General features: G+C 45.3%; 1 protein-coding gene across 2 annotated transcripts in view; it reads left to right on the forward strand.

Moving 5' to 3' along the window:
* Positions 56–23,009, forward strand: part of ABCG5 (ATP binding cassette subfamily G member 5) — a 40,590-nt gene continuing 17,636 nt past the window's right edge. For both annotated transcript variants that reach the window (XM_021087571.1, XM_021087572.1), the window contains exons 1-10: positions 56–343; positions 937–1,058; positions 10,437–10,573; positions 10,695–10,793; positions 15,369–15,501; positions 17,582–17,721; positions 18,855–18,984; positions 19,701–19,914; positions 19,997–20,202; positions 20,964–21,102. In XM_021087571.1, coding sequence (XP_020943230.1) covers positions 198–343; positions 937–1,058; positions 10,437–10,573; positions 10,695–10,793; positions 15,369–15,501; positions 17,582–17,721; positions 18,855–18,984; positions 19,701–19,914; positions 19,997–20,202; positions 20,964–21,102 — 1,466 coding nt within the window. In that variant the 5' untranslated portion in view covers positions 56–197. The remainder of the gene's footprint in view (positions 344–936; positions 1,059–10,436; positions 10,574–10,694; positions 10,794–15,368; positions 15,502–17,581; positions 17,722–18,854; positions 18,985–19,700; positions 19,915–19,996; positions 20,203–20,963; positions 21,103–23,009) is intronic.

The raw sequence follows: 23,009 nt of genomic DNA on the forward strand, positions 1-23,009 counted from the left end.
CACACACACACACACCCATGCACGCACTCTGGCTAAAGGTACATCAGATAATGGCATCCACGGCCAAACCCCAGTCCAGCTGCTGGGAAGGCCTGAGGAGAGGCTCCCGGGCCAGGTGAGGAGCAGGCTGGACAGTCTGCCCCGGGAGCGCACCAGGGAGGGTCAGAAAATTGCCCTCTCTTGGCTTCCTGTTGATCATGAGCGAACTTCCATTTCTCACCCCTGTGGAGTCCGGGGAGCTCCAAGTACACAGAGGCTCCTGGAGCTCCCTAAAGGGGCTTCCTGCAGCTGCTTCAACATCTCGACACAGCCTGGGCATTTTCCATTCCTCCTACAGTGTCAGGTAATGCCTCCTCCTTTGTCACCTCCCCCGGGGTCGGGGGCGGCGGGGGGGGGCATGCTCAGAGGCTTGGGCTCCCTCTTCAGCAGATGGAGGTGGAGAGAGGAGAGTAGAAGGGCTGCCAGAGGGACATGAGGAGCCACAGTGAAGGGCCCCTCCTCCTGCCCACAGCGGGACCTGGGAGCTGCCACAAACAGCAGCTGCACTCTGCCTCCTGCCCCTTCCCGCCTCGTGTCTCCCTTGACAGCAGCCTGCCCCGGGCAGATGGAGCGGGCTTGGGGAATGGGGGTGCTTGGGAACCCGAGGTGTAATGAACTGGATGAAGGAACGCAGAGGCAACCGAACGAACAAGGAGTGTCCTGTTTGTCACCTGCTGGCTAGCCACAGAGAGCTGATAATCAGAGCCGCTCCCTGACAGGTGCTTTTCATAGGTGATCTTCCATCACTATCTGCTGGGATCTACAGAGGAGGACACTGAGGAACCTGTCCAGAGACAACTAGGGCTGGGGAGAACTGGGATCAGGGCTGGGGGGACAAGGGTCTGGGCCCTTGCAGGACCCCATGCTGCCTTTCCCCTCATGGGGTTTCCTTTAAAGCTATCACGTGGGACCCTGGTGGGACATCGCATCTTGTCAAAAGAAGTGGACCAGGCAGATCCTCAAAGACATCTCCTTGTACATCGAGAGTGGGCAGATCATGTGCATCTTAGGGAGCTCAGGTAAGCCGGGGAAGGCGTTCCCCAAATTTGAGTCCATGAGGACTCAGAAAAGGCTTCAGCTTGATTTGAACACCACATTGAGAAAAACAGCTCTAAGTTGTAGGTCAAGAAGGCCATGAGTTTAATATTAGGATGAAATCCGGTGACGTGCACATCCGATATGAATAGAATCTGGTGCTGATGTGAAATCTTTGGAAAGATCTGTGAAACACATGTAAGTTAATTCATATTTCGAAGTTTGAAAAGCACCCAGCACATGCCGGGCATATAAGGGTGCTCAGTAAATGCTGTTTTTCTGCCTGGAAACAGGTCAAGCATGGTCACAGATGCTTTCGACCCCAGAAAGTTAAATCCACAGCCACTCCCTTGCTATAGCAGGTGGACAACTGGATGGCAACAGCAGTGCCATTAAGCTGAACTGAAAAAGAATTCGCTGACAAGAATGGTTACAATTTCCTGAGATTTCATTTCCTATTTCCAATTTTTAACCATGTCTAACTGTTATGCATGGACCACAACATCCAGGATCATTCTATTTTTTTTTTTCCCACTGTACGGCATGGGAACCCAGTTACACATACATGTATACATAATTTCTCCCCCCGTTGTCGTGCTGCAAAGTAAGTATCTAGACATAGGTCTCAGTGCTACACAGCAGGATCTCATTGTAAATCCATTCCAAGAGCAATAGTTTGCATCTGTTAACCCCAAGCTCCCAATCCCTCCCCAAGCTCCCAATCCCTCCCCTTCCCTCGCCCTCCCCCTCCAGGATCATTCTAATTGCGCTTTTCCATTCTTTAAAAGGGAAAAGGCTGGGAGGTCCGGTCATGGCTCAGCAGTAATGAACCCGACTATTATCTGTAGGACTCGGGTTCAATCCGTGGCCTTCTCAGTGAGTTAAGGATCCAGGATTGCCGTGAGATGTAGTGTAGGTCACAGATGCGGCTCAGATTTTGCGTTGCTGTGACTGTGGCACAGGCTGGCAGCGGCTGCTCGGATTCAACCCCTGGCCTGGGAACCTCCATAGGTCACACGTTCAGCCCTAAAAGGACGAAAAAAAAAAAAAAAAAAAAAAAAAAAGGCTGAGTTATTCCTATAATAATGTGTCACTTGTTGCCTTCCTTGTGTAGGATAAAAAAGGGTGACATGAAGCACAAGGAATTGAACCCACCTTCTTGGAAGGGTGTCTCACAGGCCAATGTCACACTTCATGTATGACTCAGCAAGGACAGTGGGTGGGCTCTCTGTTCTAGGGGCTCATGGACTGATTTCTGAGATAACTTATCATGGTTTTATGACTGTCCATCCTTTTATATTGAACATGAATTCATAATAGATGGTAAATTCCGTGAGCGTGGGAGTTTTTGGTTTTGTTTTATTTTTCCTGCTGTATCCTTAACAGCTAGGACAGGGCTGGCCACATGGTAAGTGCTTAATAAATATTTGCTGAATAAATGAGTAAGCACATGAATTAATGCTCTGAATTACTCTTGGGGTTTTTCTGGTGTCTTATCTAAAACTGTTTTGTTTATGGAGTCTTTATTAGTGAGGCAAAAGATGATTTAGGTGTACAAAGTCTGACTAGAGAATGGTCCAATGCGAGCCTGCCCATGGGCAACCACCACTCCAAGGGAAGACAGTTTTGACCCATTATTTTCTAACATTTAGGACTTGGACTCTAGGCTACTGCTCTAGACTGTTTGCTTACAGACTGTCTCTGCCCTTGTAGAGAAGATAAGCCCAAGGGTCAGGGTTTTATTGCCCTGTAGGGCATTAACCTTTTTTCTTTTTTTTTTAGGGCTGCATCTGAGGCATACGGAAATTCCCAGGCTAGGGGTCGAATCAGAGCTCCAGCTGCCAGCCAACACCACAGCCACAGCAATGCTGGATCCCTGACACACTGAGCGAGGCCAGGGATCCAACATGCATCCTCATGGATACTAGTCGGATTCATTTCCACTGGGCCACAATGGGAACTCCCTTTCTTTTTTTAAATTGTGGTAGAATACATGTAAAATTTGCCATCTCAAATTATTTTATTTATTTTTATTTTATTTATTTATTTATTTATTTTTATCGAAGTTTGGTTGATTTATAATGTTGTCTTAGTTTCAGGTATATATATATATATATTCTTTTTCATTATAGATTATTATAAGATATTGAATATAAGTCCCTGTGCTATATAATAGGTCCTTGCTGGTTATTTATTTTATATATAGTAGTATATCTGTTAATCCCAAGGTCCTAATTCATCTCTTCCCCTGCTCTATTTCCACTTTGGTAACCATAAATTTGTTTTCTATGTCTGTGAGTCTGTTTCTCTTTTGTTAAATAAATTCATTTGTATCATTTTTTTTAGATTCTGCACATATGTGATATATGTGATATCATATGTTTGTCTTTCTCTGACCTATTTCATTTAGTATGATAATCTCTCTCTTTCTTTTTTTTTTTTTTTTTTTTTTTTTTTTTTTTTTTTGCTTTTTAGAGCCTCACCTGCCACATATGGAGGTTCCCAGGCTAGGGGTCTAATGAGAGCTACAGCTTCCAGCCTATACCACAGCCACAGCAATGCCAGATCCAGGCCATGTCTGCAACCTACACCACAGCTCACAGATCCTTAACTCACTGAGCAAGGCCAGGGATCGAACCCTCAACCTCATGGTTCCTAGTCAGATTTGTTACCTACAGCACCATGATGATGGGCACTCCCTGATAATCTCTTTTTTTTTTTTTTTTTTTCGTCTTTTGTCTTTTGTTGTTGTTGTTGTTGTTGCTATTTCTTGGGCCGCTCCCGCGGCATATGGAGGTTCCCAGGCTAGGGGTTGAATCGGAGCTGTAGCCACCGGCCTACGCCAGAGCCACAGCAACGCATGATCCGAGCCGTGTCTGCGACCTACACCACAGCTCACGGCAATGCCGGATCGTTAACCCACTGAGCAAGGGCAGGGACCGAACCCGCAACCTCATGGTTCCTAGTGGAATTCGTTAACCACTGCGCCACGACGGGAACTCCCCTGATAATCTCTTAAATCCATCCCTGTTGCTACAAATGGCATTATTTCATTATTTCATTTTTATGGCTGAGTAATACTCCATTGTGTGTGTGTATGTATGTATGTATATACATACACACCAAACTTCTTAAACCAATCATCTCTTGATGGGCACCTGAGTTGTTTCCAAGTCTTGGCTATTGTAAATAGTGCTGAAATGAACTGGGGTGTATGTACCTTTTTAAATTAGATTTTTTGTCTTTTCCGGATATATGCCCAAGAGTGAATTTGCTGGATCTTATGGTAACTCCGTTTTTATTTTTTTAAGGAAGCTCCATACTGTTCTCTGCAGTAGCTGCACCAATTTACATTCCCACCAACACTGTAGGAGGCTTTCTTTTTTCCATACCCTCTCCAGCATATATTATTTGTAGACTTTTTGATGATAGTTATTCTGGCCAGTGATACTTCATTGCGGTTTTGATTTACATTTCTCTAATAATTTGCAATGTTGAGCATCTTTTCATGTGCCTGTCGGCCATCTGTATGTCTTTGGAGAAATGACCGTTTAGGTCTTCTGCCCATTTTTTAAATTGGATTATTTGGTTTTTTGATACTGAGCTGTATGTGCTTTTTGTTTATTTTGGAAATTAATCCCTTCGCAGTCACATCACTGGCAAATATTTTCTCCCATTCTGGAGGTTGTCTTTTCATTTCATTGATGATTTCCTTTGCTGTGCAGAAGCTTAGAGGTTTGATTAGGTCCCATTTGTTTATTTTTGTTTTCTATTTCTTTTGCTTCAGGATACTGATCTAAGAAAATATTGCTGCGATTTATGTCAGAGAATGTTTTGCCTATGTTGTCTTCTAGGAGTTTTATGGTGTCATGTCTTGCATTTAAGTTTTTAAAGCACTTTGAGTTTATTTTTGTGTATCATCTGAACCATTTAAAAATGTACAGTTCAGTAGAATTAAATACATTCACATGGTTGTGTGCAATCATCACCACTATCCATCCCCACAAAACCTTTCATCTTGTCAAATGGAAACTATTCCCATTAAATAGTAACTCCTTTTCTGCCATTCTCTCAGCCCCAGGCTTTATGATTTTGACTACTCTAAGCTCCTCATCTACATGGAATCAGACCGTATATCTTCATGACTGGCTTTTTTCAGTGTTCATCCATATTGTAGCATATTGCAGAATTTCCTTCATTTTAAAGGCTGAATAACATTCCATTGTATCTATAGACTGTAGTTTGCTTATCTGTTCATCCATTAATGGACACTTCGGTTGCTTCGACATTTTAGTTACTTTGAAGAATGTTGCTGTGAACAAGGGTGTATAAATAGCTCTTCAAGACCCTAATTTTAATTCTTTTGGATCTATATCCAGAAGTGGCATTGCTGGATCATATGGTAATACTATTTTGAATGTTTTGAGGAACTGCTGTACTCTTTTCCACAGAGGCTGCACCACTTTATATTTCCAGCAATAGCGCACAGGGTTCAAATTTTTCCACAACCTAGCCAACACTTGTTATTTTCTGTTTTTGTTTTTTTTTTTCTTAATAGTATCTATTGGGTGGGATGTGGTTTCTCATTATAGTTTTGATTTCTATTTCCCTAATGATTAATAAGATTGAAGATTTTTTCATGTGCTTCTTAGCCATTTGTGTATCTTTGGAGGAATGTTTATTCAAGTCCTTTACCAGTCTCGAATCCGGTTATTTGGTTTTTTGGTCATTGTCGTTGTCGTCATTGTTGAGTTTTAGAAGCTCTCTCTGTCTACTCTGGATGTTAATCCCTTTTCTGATATAAGATTTGCAAATATTTTTCTCTCATCCTGTGAACTGCCTTTTTATAATATGGATAGTGTCTTTCGTTGAAAAGCATAAGTTTAAACTTGTCATGAAGTCCAATTTGTCTATTTTTTCTTTTGTTACCTGTACCTTTGGTGTCACATCCTAGAGCATTAACCATTTTTGCATCTAACTTTGCAACTTATTCCAATCTTCTCTTTTCCACTAAGAATACATATTCATTTCTTACATCTTTTTTTTTTTTTTTAAATGGCTGCACTCATGGCACATGGAAGTTCCCGGGTCGGGAATCGAATTCAAGCCTCGGCCACAATCTATGCCACAGCTGCATCAAGGCCAGATCCTTAACCTGCCATGCCACAGCAGGAACTCCTCTCATATCTATTTTTGAATGAGTTTAGTCATCCTGCTGGTACCCTCACTAATGAGTTAATAAATATTTGACACATGTTTTTAAAGGAAACACTGTTAGTTACCTATTTTTATGTTTTAAAAAGGATCCCCAAGCTAAGTGACTTAAAATAATAAAAAGCATTTATTATCTCTCAGTGTTTCTTTGAGTCAGATATATGGGAGTGCCTTGGTTGGAAATTTCTGTCTGGGGTCTTTTGTGAGGTGAGGTTGGATGTGAGCTGAGGCTGCAGTCGTGGGGCTGGAGAAGCTACTTCCCAAATGGCTCCCTCCCATGCTGGCTAGCAAGCTGGTGCTCACTGTTGCTCAGTCAGAATGTGTGATATGAAAAGAACCCCAATCCACGGCCACCCACAGGAGGCTGAGAAGCAGCAGCCAAACCAGCAGGATTAAACCAAGAGGATGAGGTGGCATCAAAGCCAAAGGAGAGAGATTTACAGAGAGGGGCAAACAAGAGTATCAAACATTGCCGAGAGGTCAACAACATGCCGAGAAGCATCTCCTGGATTTGGCAACAAAGAAGAAGGTTAATCTGGCCGTAGCAGTGGACCGGCAATCCAGGCGGCAGGATATGTGGAGCATCTGACAGAAGCCCAAACAATTTCATATGAAGTAACACTAGCAACCCGAGTTGAGATCGGATCCCAGAAATGTAAGGCCAGGGAGACCACTAGTTAAAAGAAGCACAGACATGGCTTAATACGTGACTGAGAAACTTCAGGGCGCATTTTTGAAAGACAACCCCAGTGAAGTCACATGCTGTTTCTTTACTATCACCTTCCTCCCTTCCCCACGCCAACCTCTACCTGAACACACGGGGGCTGATTCCAAGCATGATCAGTCATGGGCCAAGAAGATCACTGCTCCAGGAGCTGGGCTTGCTCAACTTCGCACCCCTTCAGAGCAACTAGGAGTTTCTTTAAAATATTTGAACCAAAGATCTTTTCTTTGGTTTTGCGCAAGTCATCACATCCTGAGTAGAATTAGCTGGTTATCTTCTCCGACGGCCCAGAACCTCTTGCCTGTTTCCTCCATTACTAATTCTGAATTCCTAACAGCCTTGATTAGGAAAGCCTGGGGACTCTCTATTGGAGAGTTAGCTCCAATAACTCTCTGGGCTTCTGTCCAGTAAGAATGGGAAGGTCTAGATGGTGTCTTATCCTAAAGGATTACTAATCTCTAATCCTAGAAAAAGCAAACCAGGAGAAACCTCACCCTCCAGTCATCCCAGCTCAGGGAGGTGATTTCATCCCATCTCCTCTGTGAGAAAGTTTTTTTTTTTAATTACTCAATGAATTTATTACATTTATAGTTGTAAAGTGATCATCACAATCCAATTTTATAGGATTTCCATCCCACACCCCCAGCGCATCCCCTCAACCCCCCAACTGTCTCCTTTGGAAAACATAAGTTTTTCAAAGTCTGTGAGTCAGTGTCTGTTCTGCAAAGAAGTTCATTCTGTCCTTTTTTCAGATTCCCCATGTCAGTGAAAGCATTTGATGTTGGTGTCTCATTGTGTGACTGACTTCATTTAACATGATAATTTCTAGGTCCATCCATGTTGCTAAAAATGCTGGTATTTCATTCCTTTTCATGGCTGAGTAATATTCCATTGTGTATATGTAGCATATCTTGATCCATTCCTCTGTCGATGGACATTTAGGTTGTTTCCATCTCTTGGCTGTTGCAAGTAGTGCTGCAATGAACATTGGAGTACATGTGTCTTTGTGAGTCATGGTTTTCTCTGGATAGATGCCCAGGAGTGGGATTGCTGGATCAAATGGTAGTTCTATGTTTAGTTTTCTGAGGAATCACCATACTTTTTCCCACAGTGGTTGCACCAAGTAGCAATCCCACCAACAGTGTACTAGTTTTCCTTTTTCTCCACACCCTCTCCAGCAATATTGTTTGTAGACTTTTTGATGATGGCCATTCTGGCAACTGTAAGGTGGTACCTCATAGTGGTTTTGATTTACATTTCTCTAATGATGAGTGATGTTGAACATCTTATGTGTTTTTTGGCCATCTGTACATCTTTGGAGAATTGTCTGTTTAGATCTTCTGCCCATTTTTTGATGGGGTTTTTTTTTTGGTATTGAGCTGCAGAAGGTGTTTATATACTTTGGAGATTAACCCCTTGTCAGTCGATTCATTTGCAAACATTTTCTCCCATTCTGTGGGCTGTCTTTTCGTTTGTTTAGGGGTTCCTTTGCTGTATACAAACTTTTAAGTTTAATTAGGTCCCATTTGTTTATTTTTGTTTTTACTGTCATTACTCTAAGAGGTGGATCTGTGAAGATGTTTATGTCAGAGAGTGTTTGGCCTATGTTTTCCTCTAGGAGTTTTATAGTGTCTGGTCTTATATCTAGGTCTTTAATCCATTTGGGTTTATTTTTGCGTATGGTGTTAGGGAGTGTTCTAATTTCATTCTTTTCCATGTGGCTGTCCAGTTTTCCCAGCACCACTTATTGAACAAGCTGTCCTTTCTCCATTGTATATTCTTGCCTCCTTTGTCAAGATGAGTTGGCTGTAGGTGTGTGGGTTTAATTCTGGGCTTTCTATCCTGTTCCACTGATCTATGTGTCTGTCTTTGTGCCAGTACCATATGGTTTTGATGACTGTTGCTTTGTAGTATAGTCTGACGTCAAGGAGCCTGATTCTTCCAGCTCCATTTTTCTTTTTCAGGATGTCTTTGGCTATTCTGGTCTTTTGTGCTTCCAAGCAAACTTTAAAATATTTTGTTCAAGTTCTGTGAAAAATGTCCTTGGTAATTTAATAGGGATTGCATTGAATGTGTAGATTGCCTTGGGTAGTATAGTCATTTTGATAATAGTGACTCTTCCAGTCCAAGAGCATGGTGTGTCTTTCCATCTGTTTGTGTCATCTTTGATTTCTTTCATCAGCATCTTATAGTTTTCAGAGTACAGGTCTTTTGTCTCTTTAGGTAGGTTTATTCCTAAGTATTTTAGTCTTTTGGATGTGATGGTAAACGGGATTGCTTCCCTAATTCCTCTTTCTGATCTTTCATTGTTAGTATATAGAAATGCCATTGATTTCTGTGTATGAATTTTGTATCCTGTGACTTTGCCAAATTCATGGATGAGCTCTAACAGTTTTCTGGTAGAGTCTTTAGGATTCTCTAGGTATAGTATCATGTCATCAGCAAATAGTAATAGTTTGACTTCTTCCTTTCCAATTTGGATTCCTTTTCTTTCTTTTACTTCTCTGATTGTTGTGGCTAGGACTTCCAAAACTATGTTGAAGAGTAGTGGTGAGAGTGGACATCCTTGTCTTGTTCCTGATCTCAGTGGGAACTCTTTCAGCTTTTCACCATTGAGAATGAGGTTAGCTCTGAGTTTGTCATATATGGCCTTTATTATGTTGAGGTAGGTTCCCTCTATGCCCACTTTCTGAAGGTTTTTTTTTTTTTTATCAGAAATGAATGTTGGATTTTGTCAAAGGCTTTTTCTGCGTCTATTGAGAAAGTTCTTAGAGACAACCAGCTGCATTATGCTCTAGGCTCTCCTTGCAGGCTGAGACCAACTTGGTTTGACTTGGTTTGACTTGCTCAGCTAGAGCTTCTCAAACTCTAACATGCACGAGAACTTTAATAAGATCCTTTTAATAAGAAGGGATCTTATTAAAAAGCAGAATCTGATTTAGGAGTTCTGGGTTGGGGCCTGAGATTCTGCATTTCTAACAACCTCTCAGGTGCTGCTGCTGCTGGTGGTCCTCAGACCACACTTGATTAGCAAGGCTCTCGTGTCCCCTACATTCAGGAACCACCAAAGTATCCCAGGGAGTCCCCAAAAGAAATTCAGATATCCTAGGCTCCAAACGTTTCCAAGAGCCCTGATTTTCCTTTTATTTTGATCCTGTGTTTTCTTTTTCAGCCTGAAACAACTTTAAAAGCAAAATAAACAGGCAGATGAAGCTTCTCCAGTCCTGACCTGGAGGAGAGACATAGCTTGTCCCCTCTCACTGAGAGAACAAGCTGGAACAATGCTTCCCAGCCATGAGTTTGACCCATGAGGCCAAGGAGAGGACACGTCAGGGCTGCACCACAGGTTCACCAAGGGTCTGGTGAAATTCCTGCATGGAGTCATGGAGGGCTTCCTCCAAGGCCTTCTCTTGTCACCTCCCAGGCTCGGGGAAAACCACGCTGCTGGATGCCATGTCCGGGAGGCTGGGGAGCAAGGGGACCCTGCTGGGGGAGGTGTTTGTGAATGGCCAGGCGCTGCGCAGGGAGCAGTTCCAGGACTGCTTCTCCTACGTCCTGCAGGTGCATGCATCCCCGGCCCCTGACTGTGAAGCCAGTGGGGGTGTGTGTGTGTGTGTGTGATGGTGAGCGGGGGTGGGGGGGCGCTGGATAACACGGACACTGACCTATCCCTCCCCTGCAGAGCGACACGCTGCTGAGCAGCCTGACGGTCCGCGAGACGCTGCTCTACACAGCGCTGCTGGCCATCCGTGGCAGCTCCCCAAACGTCATCCAGAAGAAGGTGGGTACCACCCTGGGGCCACCCAGGGGACCTCCCCATGTTGGCTTCGCACCCCTCTTCCCTCCTTGTGCTCTTTTCTCCCCTTCACGCTTCATCCTTTAAGCGCCTAAACCTGTGCTGTCCCTTACGGCAGCCACTAGTCACAAGTGGCTTTGGGACCCTTGAAATGTGACTAGACCTAACCGAGGTGTGCTGTGAGATTTTAGAAAATTAGTCTGGAGCCACAGAATGTGAGATAGCTCATTAATGATGTTTAAAATACTGATTTATGGGTCAAAGTGATAATATCTTGGCTGTCTTGGGTTGAAGAAATTATACCACTCAAATTCGTTTCACCTGCTTCTTTTCACTCTCTAAAATGTGGCCGCTAAACTGTTGAACTTCTCAGTGTGGTTTGCATTGTATGTCTGTTGGATGGTGCTGTCTTGGGAGCTCTATGGACAGATATGGTTATTTTCCTCACTGCCCCTTGCCTTGCAGCCTTGTTGAGATTTTCCCCAAATTCCTCTGAAGCATCTTCCAAACTGGATTCAGTTGGTGAAGGAGGAACTGGTGAATTGTCACCTCTTTCTAGGTTCCAGTCTGTTTCGTTCAGTGTACCCAGTTTGGAAGTAACTCTAGGTAACCTCCCGGGGAACTTACCTGGACACACACAAAAAGGACAAGTTAGTGTGTCAGCTGCAGAGCAGGCATAGTTCCCTGGGAAATGGGTTCCCAGAGCTGCCAGAGACTACCCGTGACACCTGTCTCGGAAGCTTTACCACCGTGAGGACACAGCAAGGCTCCTCACGGGCTTTCCTCCCATAGCCTGGGAACTTCCATATGCCACAAATGAAGCCCAAACGAACACGCAAACAAAAAAGTAAAAAGCAAAAAAAAAAAAAAAAAAAAAAATTCTTAATGCCCCCCCCCCCAAATGGACCATCAGCCACACAGAGCAAGACTAGCCCTTGATTTAACCCCTAGCCTGGGAACTTCCATATGCCATGGGTGCAGCCCTAGAAAAAGACAGAGAAAGACTAGCCCTGTTCCTCCCTGGAGATTGCCTGAAGCCATTGTGAGGTTCTTGCTCTTCTACCAGCTTGCATTCTGGGCTCTCATATCTGGCTGGCATCATTTTGGCCTTGTTCACATACGATATCTCATTTCATTCTGGTATCAACTCTCTGAGGGAGGCCTTATCTCCATTTTTCAGCTTAAGAAACTGACCCCCCCCCCCGCCCCCGCCCCGGAGTTCCCGTCATGGCTCAGTGGTTAACGGATCCAACTGGGAACCATGAGGTTGCGGGTTCGATCCCTGGCCTTGCGGGATCTGGCGTTGTCGTGAGCTGCGATGTAGGTCACAGATGCGGCTTGGATCCCACGTTGCTGTGGCGCTGGCGTAGGCCAGTGGCTGCAGCTCCAATTGGACCCCTAGCCTGGGAACCTCCTTATGCTGCGGGAGCGGCCCTAGAAAAGGCAAAAGACAAAAAAAAAAAAAAAAAAAGAAAGAAAGAAAGAAAGAAAAGAAACTGACCCCCAAGGAGATCAAGATCCCACAAGTCGGACAGGCAGAGCTGGGAGGCCATCCCAGGTCGTCTAGCTCCGTCATGCCTCCTTGAGCCCCCCGGTGCTCTAGAAGGTGCAGGTCAGAGTTCAGCTCCCAGTGAGACACAGGCATGTTCGCGTGACAGTGAGTGACAGGCGAGCCCCTCTGCAGGCTTCCTGTCTGCCTGCTTTAGTATTTTTGTCTCTGAAATAGGTAGGGGGACATCTCATTGGTATTTGAGTGGGAGAAACGATGTCATAAGCAGATTCTTTTGAGGTAGTGATCCATTTACATCCCATACCCCGGAGGAGAGAATCTGAGAAAGCCAATGAGCCATTTCCCCTGAAAAATGCACATATTTGTATAAAGATTCAGAAAATTCAAGGGTACTTGCCATTGGTTAATGGCAAATTTGCTCCCTGTGAAGGGCCCTCTCCCTGGTACTGGCAGCCCCTAACCAGCAGCCTTGCGAGGTTTCCTATCATAAAGTTCTCCTGCTTGTGAGTACTTTCTTTCTTTGTTTTCTTTTTTCTTTTCTTTTTGTTTTTTCTTTTTAGGGCGGCACCCATGGCATATGGAGATTCCCAGGCTAGGGGTCCAGTTGGAGCTGTAGCTGCCGGCCTACGCCACAGCCACAGCAATGCAGGATCCAAGCCACGTCTGCGACCGACACTACAGCTCACGGTACCCCGGATCCTTAACCCCCTTAACCCACTGAGCTAGGCCAGGGATTGAACCCACATCCTCATGGATACTAGTCAGGTTCGTTAACCACTGAGCCGCAGTGGGAACTCCGAGAGTACTTTCTGAGTAAATCCAGTCTACAGGTTGTAAAATCCTGATAAAAGTCATTTAGGAAGAAGGCAGTGCCTGTGATAATAGAGCAGAGAACATAGCAGAGCTGCTTCTGTTCTCTGCAGAACTTGCATGTAAAGCCACGGTTGACGTGGGCAGGCTGCGTCTGCTGGGCGGTTGGCCAAATCTTGTGCTTCTTGGACCACTTGAGAACCCACACAGTTTACTCTCAGTCTCAGCTCTGCCATTTGCTAATGGTGTGGCCTTGGGCCATCGATGGACCTCTCTGAGGATCTGTTTTCTCCTTTACAATAGAGTAATAATACCTCTCTCCTGGAGCTGACATGAGGAATCTGTTTATGTGAAATCACACAGCATGGAAGGATTGATGATCCCAATGGATCCCAATGAGCCCAGTGGTCCCTTCCAAGATTCTGTGAATTCTATTCCCAGTAGTGTTTGCAAAGCATGAGAGAGTCTTCTCGCCAGGGACAGAACAGATTAAGAGAATGTCTCCTCTCTCCATGCCTTCTGAGCCAGGAGGGGCAAGTTTTATTTTTTTCTTGCTGCTGCAGAGCAGATGAAAGGATGATCAGGAATTTGCCCTGGCTGGTGAATGCATAACCCTGCCAGGTCAAGAGAATTTCAATTCCAGAATCCTACTCTGCTAGCAAGAAGAGACCCTTCTTTTTTTCCCTAAACCATCATCCTGGATTACTTATGCACTTAAAGTTTTTTTTATTATAGTTGATTTACAGTGTTCTGTCAATGTCTGCTGCCAAATGACCCATTTATACATATATGGACATTCTTTTTTTTTTTTCCATTTCTTGGGCTGCTCCCACAGCATATGGAGGTTCCCAGGCTACAGGTCGAATAGGAGCTGTAGCTGTCAGCCTACGCCAGAGCCACAGCAACGCGGGATTCGAGCCACATCTGCGACCTACACCACAGCTCATGGCAACTCTGGATCCTTAACCCACTAAGCAAGGCCAGGGATCGAACCCACAACCTCATAGTTCCTAGTCAGATTCTTTAACCACTGCGCCACGACGGGAACTCCTAGACATTCTTTTTCTCACATTATCCTCTCTTCTTGTTATTCCCTTGTATCGATTTCAGATGGGTCCCTTCTTTTGGTCAAAGCTTCATCTGTTGATCCCACACTCTAACTCCTCTGGACTTTGTTCCATAAATCACCCCCTCTTTTACTCCAGCAAAAGTTCATTGTTGTCATTTTTAATATTTTGGGTTTTTTTTTCCATTATAAAAAAACACAATCTCATTAGAAGTACATGGGAGCAAAACTCATTACCATGTATATAAGTATTCTCAGTCACTTTCTGTCTGCTTTCCCCAGGGCCTTATGCAGATAGGGGTACTCTGTAAGGGGAGGGCCAGAAATAGAGATTTTTGAAAGTGTCTCTGGAGAGGAGATAAGCTGAGGAAGCAAAGAGGGAGAGGGAGGAAGAAGGCCAACCTTCTTGATTAGAGGCAGTAAAGAATTTTTTTTTTTTAAGTGATTGTTGTTTTGGGGAGTTAAGGAGTAAGGAGAGGGTTCAGGGAATTGTAGGATGTAAGATAAGCAGAGTGGAGAGAATTGGGGGAAAGGAAATTTTTTAAAGTGTGGCTGTAGGTTATAAACTGGGTACCTTTTAAAGTCCTTAAAGAGGTTCCAATAAAGACTGACTTTATTTTTAATTACTTTTGATAGTTGGATTATATTTGATACAAAAAACCACAGTGAGATTGGACTACATGGGATCCCGGGACTTTTTTGGGTTACATAGGGGAAGCTAGAATTAGCTCAAAGCAAATTTTTTTTTTAAGGTATAAAACATTATAATAAAGGCTCAAAAAACCAAAGATTTTAAAATAAGCTATATTGTAACTACGTCTTTGGGGGGTTTTCTGTATGTGCTGGACTGACTTACCCTGAAAATAGGAGTCCAGCAAGATCTCTACTGTTTCTTGCTACATTTCCTTGAAGCAAGTGAAAGCAGTTTTTATTGTCATAAGGACTTTTGAAAAAAAATTGTATTATTTATTTTACTCTCATACGTATATTCTAGTGTGATTTAAACCAAACTGGATTTTATCGTAATAGGTGTGCCTTCCCCAGGGTGTGGTGCGTATGAAAAGGCTTAGGCACTCAAGGAAAGTGTGCTGCCTCTCCCGTGGCAACCTCAGCCCATGAACTGTGAGAGCATCCTAGCAGTCACCAGCCTTCCTGGACGTTGTGTCTCCCACAGGTGGAGGCAGTCATGGCAGAGCTGAGTCTGAACCACGTTGCAGATCGACTGATTGGCAACTACAACTTTGGGGGTATCTCCAGCGGTGAGAGGCGCCGGGTCTCCATTGCAGCACAGCTCCTCCAGGATCCCAGTAAGTGGGACCCAGCACTGCCACTAGCGGCTGCCTGGTAGCTTCCACGTGTCTGCAGACATTGTCAGCCCTTTCTTCACAGTCTTTGTTTGGAACAGGGTTGGTGTGGAACTGGAGTCACTGAGGTGTTTCAAACTGGGGACCCAGTTTCTTTGGGAATACTCTGTAGCTCCTGGTGCAATTCCATCACCCAAGTACCAAAGAGCTCTTGGACTTGGAAGTACTGCATTTGTGCTGATGATCAATTAGGGTCTTCTATACATGTGTGATCCTGCCCTGTCCATCCTATAACCTATAGGAGCAGCACCACTGTGTCTGCGCTGGAAAGCCAGTGCATTTTAGTGTGACTAGAAGTGTTTAGGAAATGGCAGGAATTAAAATAGGACTTTGAGTGATACATAAGAACGTATATATATTGGAAGGAAGGGCTCTCAAGATCAGGTAGCCAGTCCCCTGCCTCTCCTGCCTGGCTTGGTCACTTTCCCCACTATCTGGGGAAACCCTGCCATTTTTAGGCACTTGGAAGAGGACACAATACATCTGGATACTTTCTTTACACTGGGGTAGACCAAGACTGCCTGTCTTCAGAGCAAATAAGAGGGGTGTTATAAGAGCCCCTGTACTTTTTGAGTAGGAATAAGCTACTGTTAAACCCTCTAAAGATTTCCACCTCAGATTTTGTTTCATGGGTCAGAATTTTTTGCAGTGCAAGGACCCAGTTGGTGTGGGAAAGTGCTAGATGTGAAATGAGATGATGTCTTTTTTTTTTTTTTTTTTTTTTTTTTGTCTTTTTGCTATATCTTGGGCCGCTCCCGCGGCATATGGAGGTTCCCAGGCTAGGGGTCTAATCGGAGCTGTAGCCACCGGCCTACGCCAGAGCCACAGCAACGCGTGATCCGAGTCACTTCTGCGACCTACACCACAGCTCACGGCAACGCCGGATCCTTAACTGACTGAGCAAGAGCAGGGATGGAACTCACAACCTCATGGTTCCTAGTCAGATTCATTAACCACTGCGCCATGACGGGAAGTCTGAGATGATGTCTTTTTAAAAATGTTTTGGAGTTCCCGTCGTGGCGCAGCAGAAACAAATCCAACTAGGCACCATAAGGTTGGGGGTTCGATCCCTGGCCTCGCTCACTGGGTTAAGGATCCAGTGTTGCTGTGAGCTGTGGTGTAGGTTTCAGAAGTGGCTCGGGTCCCACGTTGTTGTGGCTGTGGTGTAAGCTGGCAGCTGTAGGTCCGGTTAGACCCCTAGCCTGGGAACCTCCATATGCCACAGGTATGGCCCTAAAAAGCAACAAACAAAAAACAAACAACCCCACGTTTTATCCAAGTATAGTTTACTTACAATTTTGTGTTAATTTCTGCTGTACAGCACAGTGATTCTGTTATATACACATTTTTTTTCATATTCTTTCCCATTATGGTTTATCACAGGATATTGAATATTGTTCCTTGTGCAATACCTTGTGCAAGGTGTAGGACCTTGTTGTTTATCCATTCTGTACATAGAATAGTTTGCATCTGCTAATCCCAAGCTCCCAATCCATCCCTCCCCGACTTCCCCTCCCCCTTGGCAAACACAAGTCTGCTCTTTATGCCTGAGAGTCTGTACCTGTTTTGTTGATATGTTCTTTTGTATCATGTTTTCTATTCCCTTTATAAGTGATACCATTTGTCTTTCTCTTACTTCACTTAGTATGATGATCCGCAAAGTCTATCCATGTTGTGAGATTTTGTCTTTTTAACCAGCCTCCTCTTAGCCTTTTAGAAAGACCTGGGTGCCAGCCTGCCAGCTCTTGTTCCCTGTTAGAGTTCCCTGCATGGAGCCCAGGCTATAGTGCCACATGAGGGGCCTGATCTGGTTGCCACTCTGTCCCTTCAAGGATCAAGGCCACAATGTCTTCTGGAGCTGGGAGTTGGGCCCTCCTGCGTCAGGTGCTTGCTCCTAGGTGCGGGCTGAGGTCCTTCTCCCTGCGGACTCTTTGGATGGGATAAGACAGCTCAATAAGGAACAAAATTCTGAGTCTAGGGCTCAGAGCCCAGGCTCAGATGTCTGACCTTTCTTTGCCTACAGAGGTCATGCTATTTGATGAGCCAACCACAGGCCTAGACTGCATGACTGCCAATCAGATTGTGGTCTTCCTAGTAGAACTGGCTCGCAGGGACCGCATCGTGATCCTCACCATCCACCAACCCCGCTCTGAGCTCTTTCAGGTAAGGGGGATGCCTCTTGTTCCAGCTCTGCTCATCCAGGGTGAGTATATATGTGCCAGGCTGGGGATCTCAGGGTAGAGATTTGTACTTAAACCCTTGCAATTGGAGCCAATAGCTCCTGATGTGGGAAGGGCAAAGGATGGAAACTCAATTCTTTTAGCACCTACCATGTACCAAATACCTTCTATACACTAGCTCACTTAACCCAAAGAACAACCCCATGAGGTGGATATCAGTACCTTCTTTTTAAATTTATTTTTATTTATTTATTTTTTTTTTGCCATTTCTTGGGCCGCTCCCATGGCATATGGAGGTTCCCAGTCTAGGGGTCTAATCGGAGCTGTAGCTGCCGGCCTACGCCTGAGCCACAGCAACGCAGGATCCGAGCTGCGTCTGCGACCTACACCACAGCTCATGGCAACGCCGGATCGTTAACCCACTGAGCAAGGGCAGGGATCGAACCCGCAACCTCATGGTTCCTAGTCGGATTCCTTAACCACTGCGCCACGACGGGAACTCCCCCTTCTTTTTTTTAAAAAAAAATTTTAAGTAGAGTTGATTTACAATAGTCCTTCAATTTCTGCCCAGTATTTTCACATTACAGAGGAGAAGAGTGAGACTTAGAAATGACACAAAATTGAGCCAATATCACAGTTAATAAAAAGCTAGAATTGGCATTCAGATTCCAGTTGGCTTTCAAGTCTGTGTTTTTCCATTAAACCATATAGATTTCCTGTCAGAAATCTCACCTTCTTCTCCCAGGATCCTTTTAGGGAGGTATTATTTGCATTTTATGGAAGAGGATCTGATACTTCAAAAAATTTTTTTTTTTTTTTTTTTGGTCCAAGGTCACTCACTCAGGGGCACAACTAGAACTCCAACACAGGTCCACTGACCAGGTCCAATAGCTCTCCTCCATCCCAGATGTGGTGCTGGGTGAAGGCTGGGAGGCAGCAGGACCCACAGGGGCAACCAAGGCTGGAAAGAATAGGGACGACTCTGGGGATTCCGATGGATGCAGTAAGATGACTGATGTATGGCTGAGATAATCAAAGGGCTGACTACTTGAAATTTATCTTCCATAAGGATGCGGTGATCTGATGACACACTCACACTGTCTGTTGTTCAATCAGCTCTTTGACAAAATCGCCATTCTGAGCTATGGAGAGTTGGTTTTCTGTGGGACACCCGTGGAAATGCTCGATTTCTTCAGTGGCTGCGGTTACCCTTGTCCTGAGCATTCAAACCCTTTTGATTTTTATAGTAAGTTTTGGTTTCTTATCCTGAAAGTTTTTTAGCCTTTATCATCTCAGATTTCTGCCTGGATGACACTGGCACAAGTAGGTTTTCTTTTTGCTTTTGCTTTGGTGTTTTTACTCTTGAAAAAATTCATCTGACCTAGTCAATTAACATGCCATGGATGACCTATCAGAATGAGGTGGGGGATTGCTCTTGAAGTGGTGCGCTCCTACTTTGTCAGAGAAAAATTAGCTGAACTTCTGAATTCTCTTAGACAGGCCTTTCGGGGTCCTCATGGCCCTGCTTAAAATATTCTGATTTTGGAGTTCCCGTCATGTCTCAGTAGTTAATGAACCTGACCAGCATCCATGAAGATGCGGTTCTATCCCTGGCCTCGCTCAGTGGGTTAAGGATCTGGCGTTGCCGTGAGCTGTGGTGTAGGTTGCAGATCCGGCTCGGATCCTGTGTTGCTGTGGCTGTGGCATAGGCTGATGGCTACAGCTCTGATTTGACCCGTAGCCTGGGAACCTCCATATGCCATGGGTGGGGCCCTAATAAGACAAGAAAAAAAAATTCTGATTTTATAGGTGGGCATTAACATCAGGTATTATTTTGATGAGATGAAGTCTTATTAAAATTAATTTATGAAATTGTATATTATTAGCCATTGGTATATATATATGTATATATATATATAAGCATTTAAAAACACATGGGTCATTCTGGGGGGGAAATTTCAGTGGACCTGACATCAGTGGATACCCAGAGCAAAGAACGGGAAATAGAAACCTACAGGAGAGTCCAGCTGATTGAATCTGCCTACAAAGAATCGGCAATTTATCGCAAAACCTTGGAGGATATTGAAAGAACAAAACACCTGAAAACATTACCAATGATCCCTTTCAAAACCAGAGATTCTCCGGGAGTCCTTTCTAAACTGTGGGTTCTCTTGAGGTAAGAACCTCACCCCTTTTTAGGTTGGTCGACGTCCACCCACAAAAGCAAAGCAATTAAAACAGGGTTGTTTGGCTTTCAGGAGAGTGATGAAAAACTTAATGAGAAATAAGCTGGTGGTGACGATGCGTCTCACTCAGAATCTGATCATGGGTTTGTTCATCATTTTCTTCCTGCTGCGGCTCCAGAACGATGTGCTGAAGGGTGCCATCCAGGACCGCGTGGGTCTCCTGTACCAGTTTGTGGGGGCCACTCCGTACACAGGCATGCTGAACGCCGTGAACTTGTGTGAGTGCTGTGCCCAGGAGATACCCTCGGGGTTAGGGGCTTTTGTCTCCCAGAGTATCTCCCTTCTCCAGCTGGCACCCTGCAAGCTTCCCCCATTGTAAGGGTATTTCTCGGAGCTCAACCTGGCCCTTTCCAGGGTTTTCTTGCTGGGGCAAGGTCATTACATCTTAATGGGAATTAGGTCACCAAGCAGATTCCCTGAAGGTCTCTGAGGATCCAGGGAAACAGGAAGTTATGAGGAGCAGAGTTTGGGAAGGGTCATCTCTAGTGTCCTGTCTTAACCATTAGGAGGTGCAGCCGTGGGGGCCCAGATGCCTGGCCAACTTGGCACTGTTAACCTTTTTGGAGGCTATTTTAGGACAGCCAGAACCTGGTTTTCAAACTCAGTGGGAGTCCAGAAGCAACATGTAGTTGCCTGATGTTCTGTGACAAGACCCTGCACGAAAAGGGGACAAAGTACCTCATGTCACTCATTTGTGTCCCTATTGCACATGTGTTCCTGAATTGGTGACACTCCTCCCCCGAGAAAGAAACCAATTATGAGAACTTTTGTAATCATGGTAATTGAGGTCGAGTGTAAATTTCTGGGGTGGGGGTATTTATAGTTCTACGGATGGCAGGTCCCCTCTCTCCATGACGAGCGAGCCCCACCAGGACCTCACCAGCCATCCTGAGAGACCTCAAGTTCAGCTTGGGCTAGCCCCCACCCCCTGTGGGCTGTGTGGTGACTGGCTCTTCTGAAACCTGCCTTCCGTGCCCAGTTCCTGTGCTTCGAGCCATCAGCGACCAGGAGAGCCAGGACGGCCTGTACCAGAAGTGGCAGATGCTGCTGGCCTACATGCTGCATGTCCTCCCCTTCAGCGCCCTTGCCATCATGATATTCAGCAGCGTGTGCTACTGGTAAGGGGGAGGGGATCCCGAGGTGTTCAGTTCTCCTGGGCCACGCTCCCCATGGGGGTCCCAGAGGGCCGATGGGACCTGTGGAGGGAGAACCCCAGGGAAAACAAGTCCCTGCTCTCTGCTCTGGAGGGCCTGTTTCTGCCCATCAGGGCCCAGGACAATGTCCTGTCCTTCAGGACAATGGAAAAACCCCACTGTGGGCCACATGGCCCCTGAGAGCAGACAAACTAGACCACATGCACCCAGGAATGGCATATCCCACACTCACCTCAGGGCCTGGCCCAAGGAGAGGGCTCTGGAGTAGCCAGAACCCGGGTGCAGAGGCATCGAGCAAGTGTCCACCCAGCTCAGCGTGGCTCCCAGGCTGCCGTGAGCTGGAGCAGCAATGCTGCCTGAGGCCTCACTGACTGAGCTGGGGCATCGCGGTTGGGTGGGGTGGTAGGGGATTGAGCAATCGAGAGCGACTGTGGGGAGAGAGCACTGGGGGACCATGAAGCCTCCCTGATGCTGGGTTTTGATGGATGGCTTGTCGAGAATGCTTTTTATTTCATGGAATCTTTAAAAGATATAAATCTGAAACGTGTAAAGTTATTGGTATTCCTTGTTGTCGTGTTGAGATGTTACCTTCTCTACTCGCTGTGGCTTTTCATTGAGGAAAAGATGGGGGGAGTCATCTGGCATTCTGTGACTCCAGTAGGGAAAGGTGGCCAGCTTTGCGGCCCCAAAGTGTTTCAGATGCTGGATTGTGGGCATAAATCTCCAGATGACTCTCATTCAAGAAAGTGTAAGATTAATATTATTCAGAAGCACCAACACTATCTAAGGAATATAACAGTAAATAACAATCATCATCATCATAATAGCTAACATGTATTGAGCATGTGCTTTATGTCAGGCACTTAAGAGGTTTAAATACATCAGTTCATGTAATCCTTGCCACCTTTCTAGGAAGGTGGCATTATTAATTACCCTGTTGGAAGATGTCTCTTTCCCATCTCACATTCATTAGCCCAGTGAATCACAAAGGAGGCCAAGGGTCCCTTTGGCTGGGCAGGGAGAGGGACTCCAGGAGGCTTTACAGAGGAGAACTTCCGAGATGAGGAACATTTGAACAGATAGAAAGGGAGCAAGGGAATTCCAGGGGAAGAAGAAACAAGCAGGAGTATAGGTTCAGAAGGAAAAACACACAAGACCTTTCCAAAGAAAAGGTTCAGCTGTGTTGTGGGGAAAGGGGGGTTGGACGGAGTAGCGGTAAATGGGGCTGACAGCCCCAGAGCCTGGTAGGGGAGATGCTGAATGCTGGGCTCAGGGGCTGAAGGGGACTGGATATTGGGACACAGTAGAGGATTCTGAATCCCAGCGAGCAATGCATCTGTGTTGGACTCTGGAGGATGAAGCCAGCATCACTTTGGTTGCAGGCTGCAGTGAGGGCAGAGATGCTGGATGGCCCAGTGAAGAGTCTGTGGGAAAGACAGAGGCCCCCGGGGAAGAGAGTAGCAGAGGCAACAGAAAGCGGGGATTGCTTTGAGATGCCGGGAAAGTAGTTACTGATGGACTCAGAAACTGAATGGACTTGTTGGGAGTAAAGAAAGTCAGGGGTGATGCCTGAGGTTTTAGCCTGGGGGAATGGGAAGGTGACAGCATCCTTGTCAAGTCTGCCAGGAAAGAGAATGGGTTTGATGTGGAACACGTGTCACTTGGGATGCTACAGGACACCCAACTGGTGATGTCAACCTGAGATTTGGGTGATAGGGTGGGTTGGGGAGAAAAGGTGAGGGGGGTAAGAATAAAGACCTGGGAATGGATTCTATAGGAGAGAATGTCACAAATGAAGGAAGCAGTGGAGTGTAAAACCTCATGAGGCCCATTCAGAGGGTGGAGAGAGGCAAGCGATCCAGAGACAGAGG

Source organism: Sus scrofa, chromosome 3, assembly GCF_000003025.6.
Source record: "Sus scrofa isolate TJ Tabasco breed Duroc chromosome 3, Sscrofa11.1, whole genome shotgun sequence".
NCBI classification, from domain to species: domain Eukaryota; kingdom Metazoa; phylum Chordata; class Mammalia; order Artiodactyla; family Suidae; genus Sus; species Sus scrofa.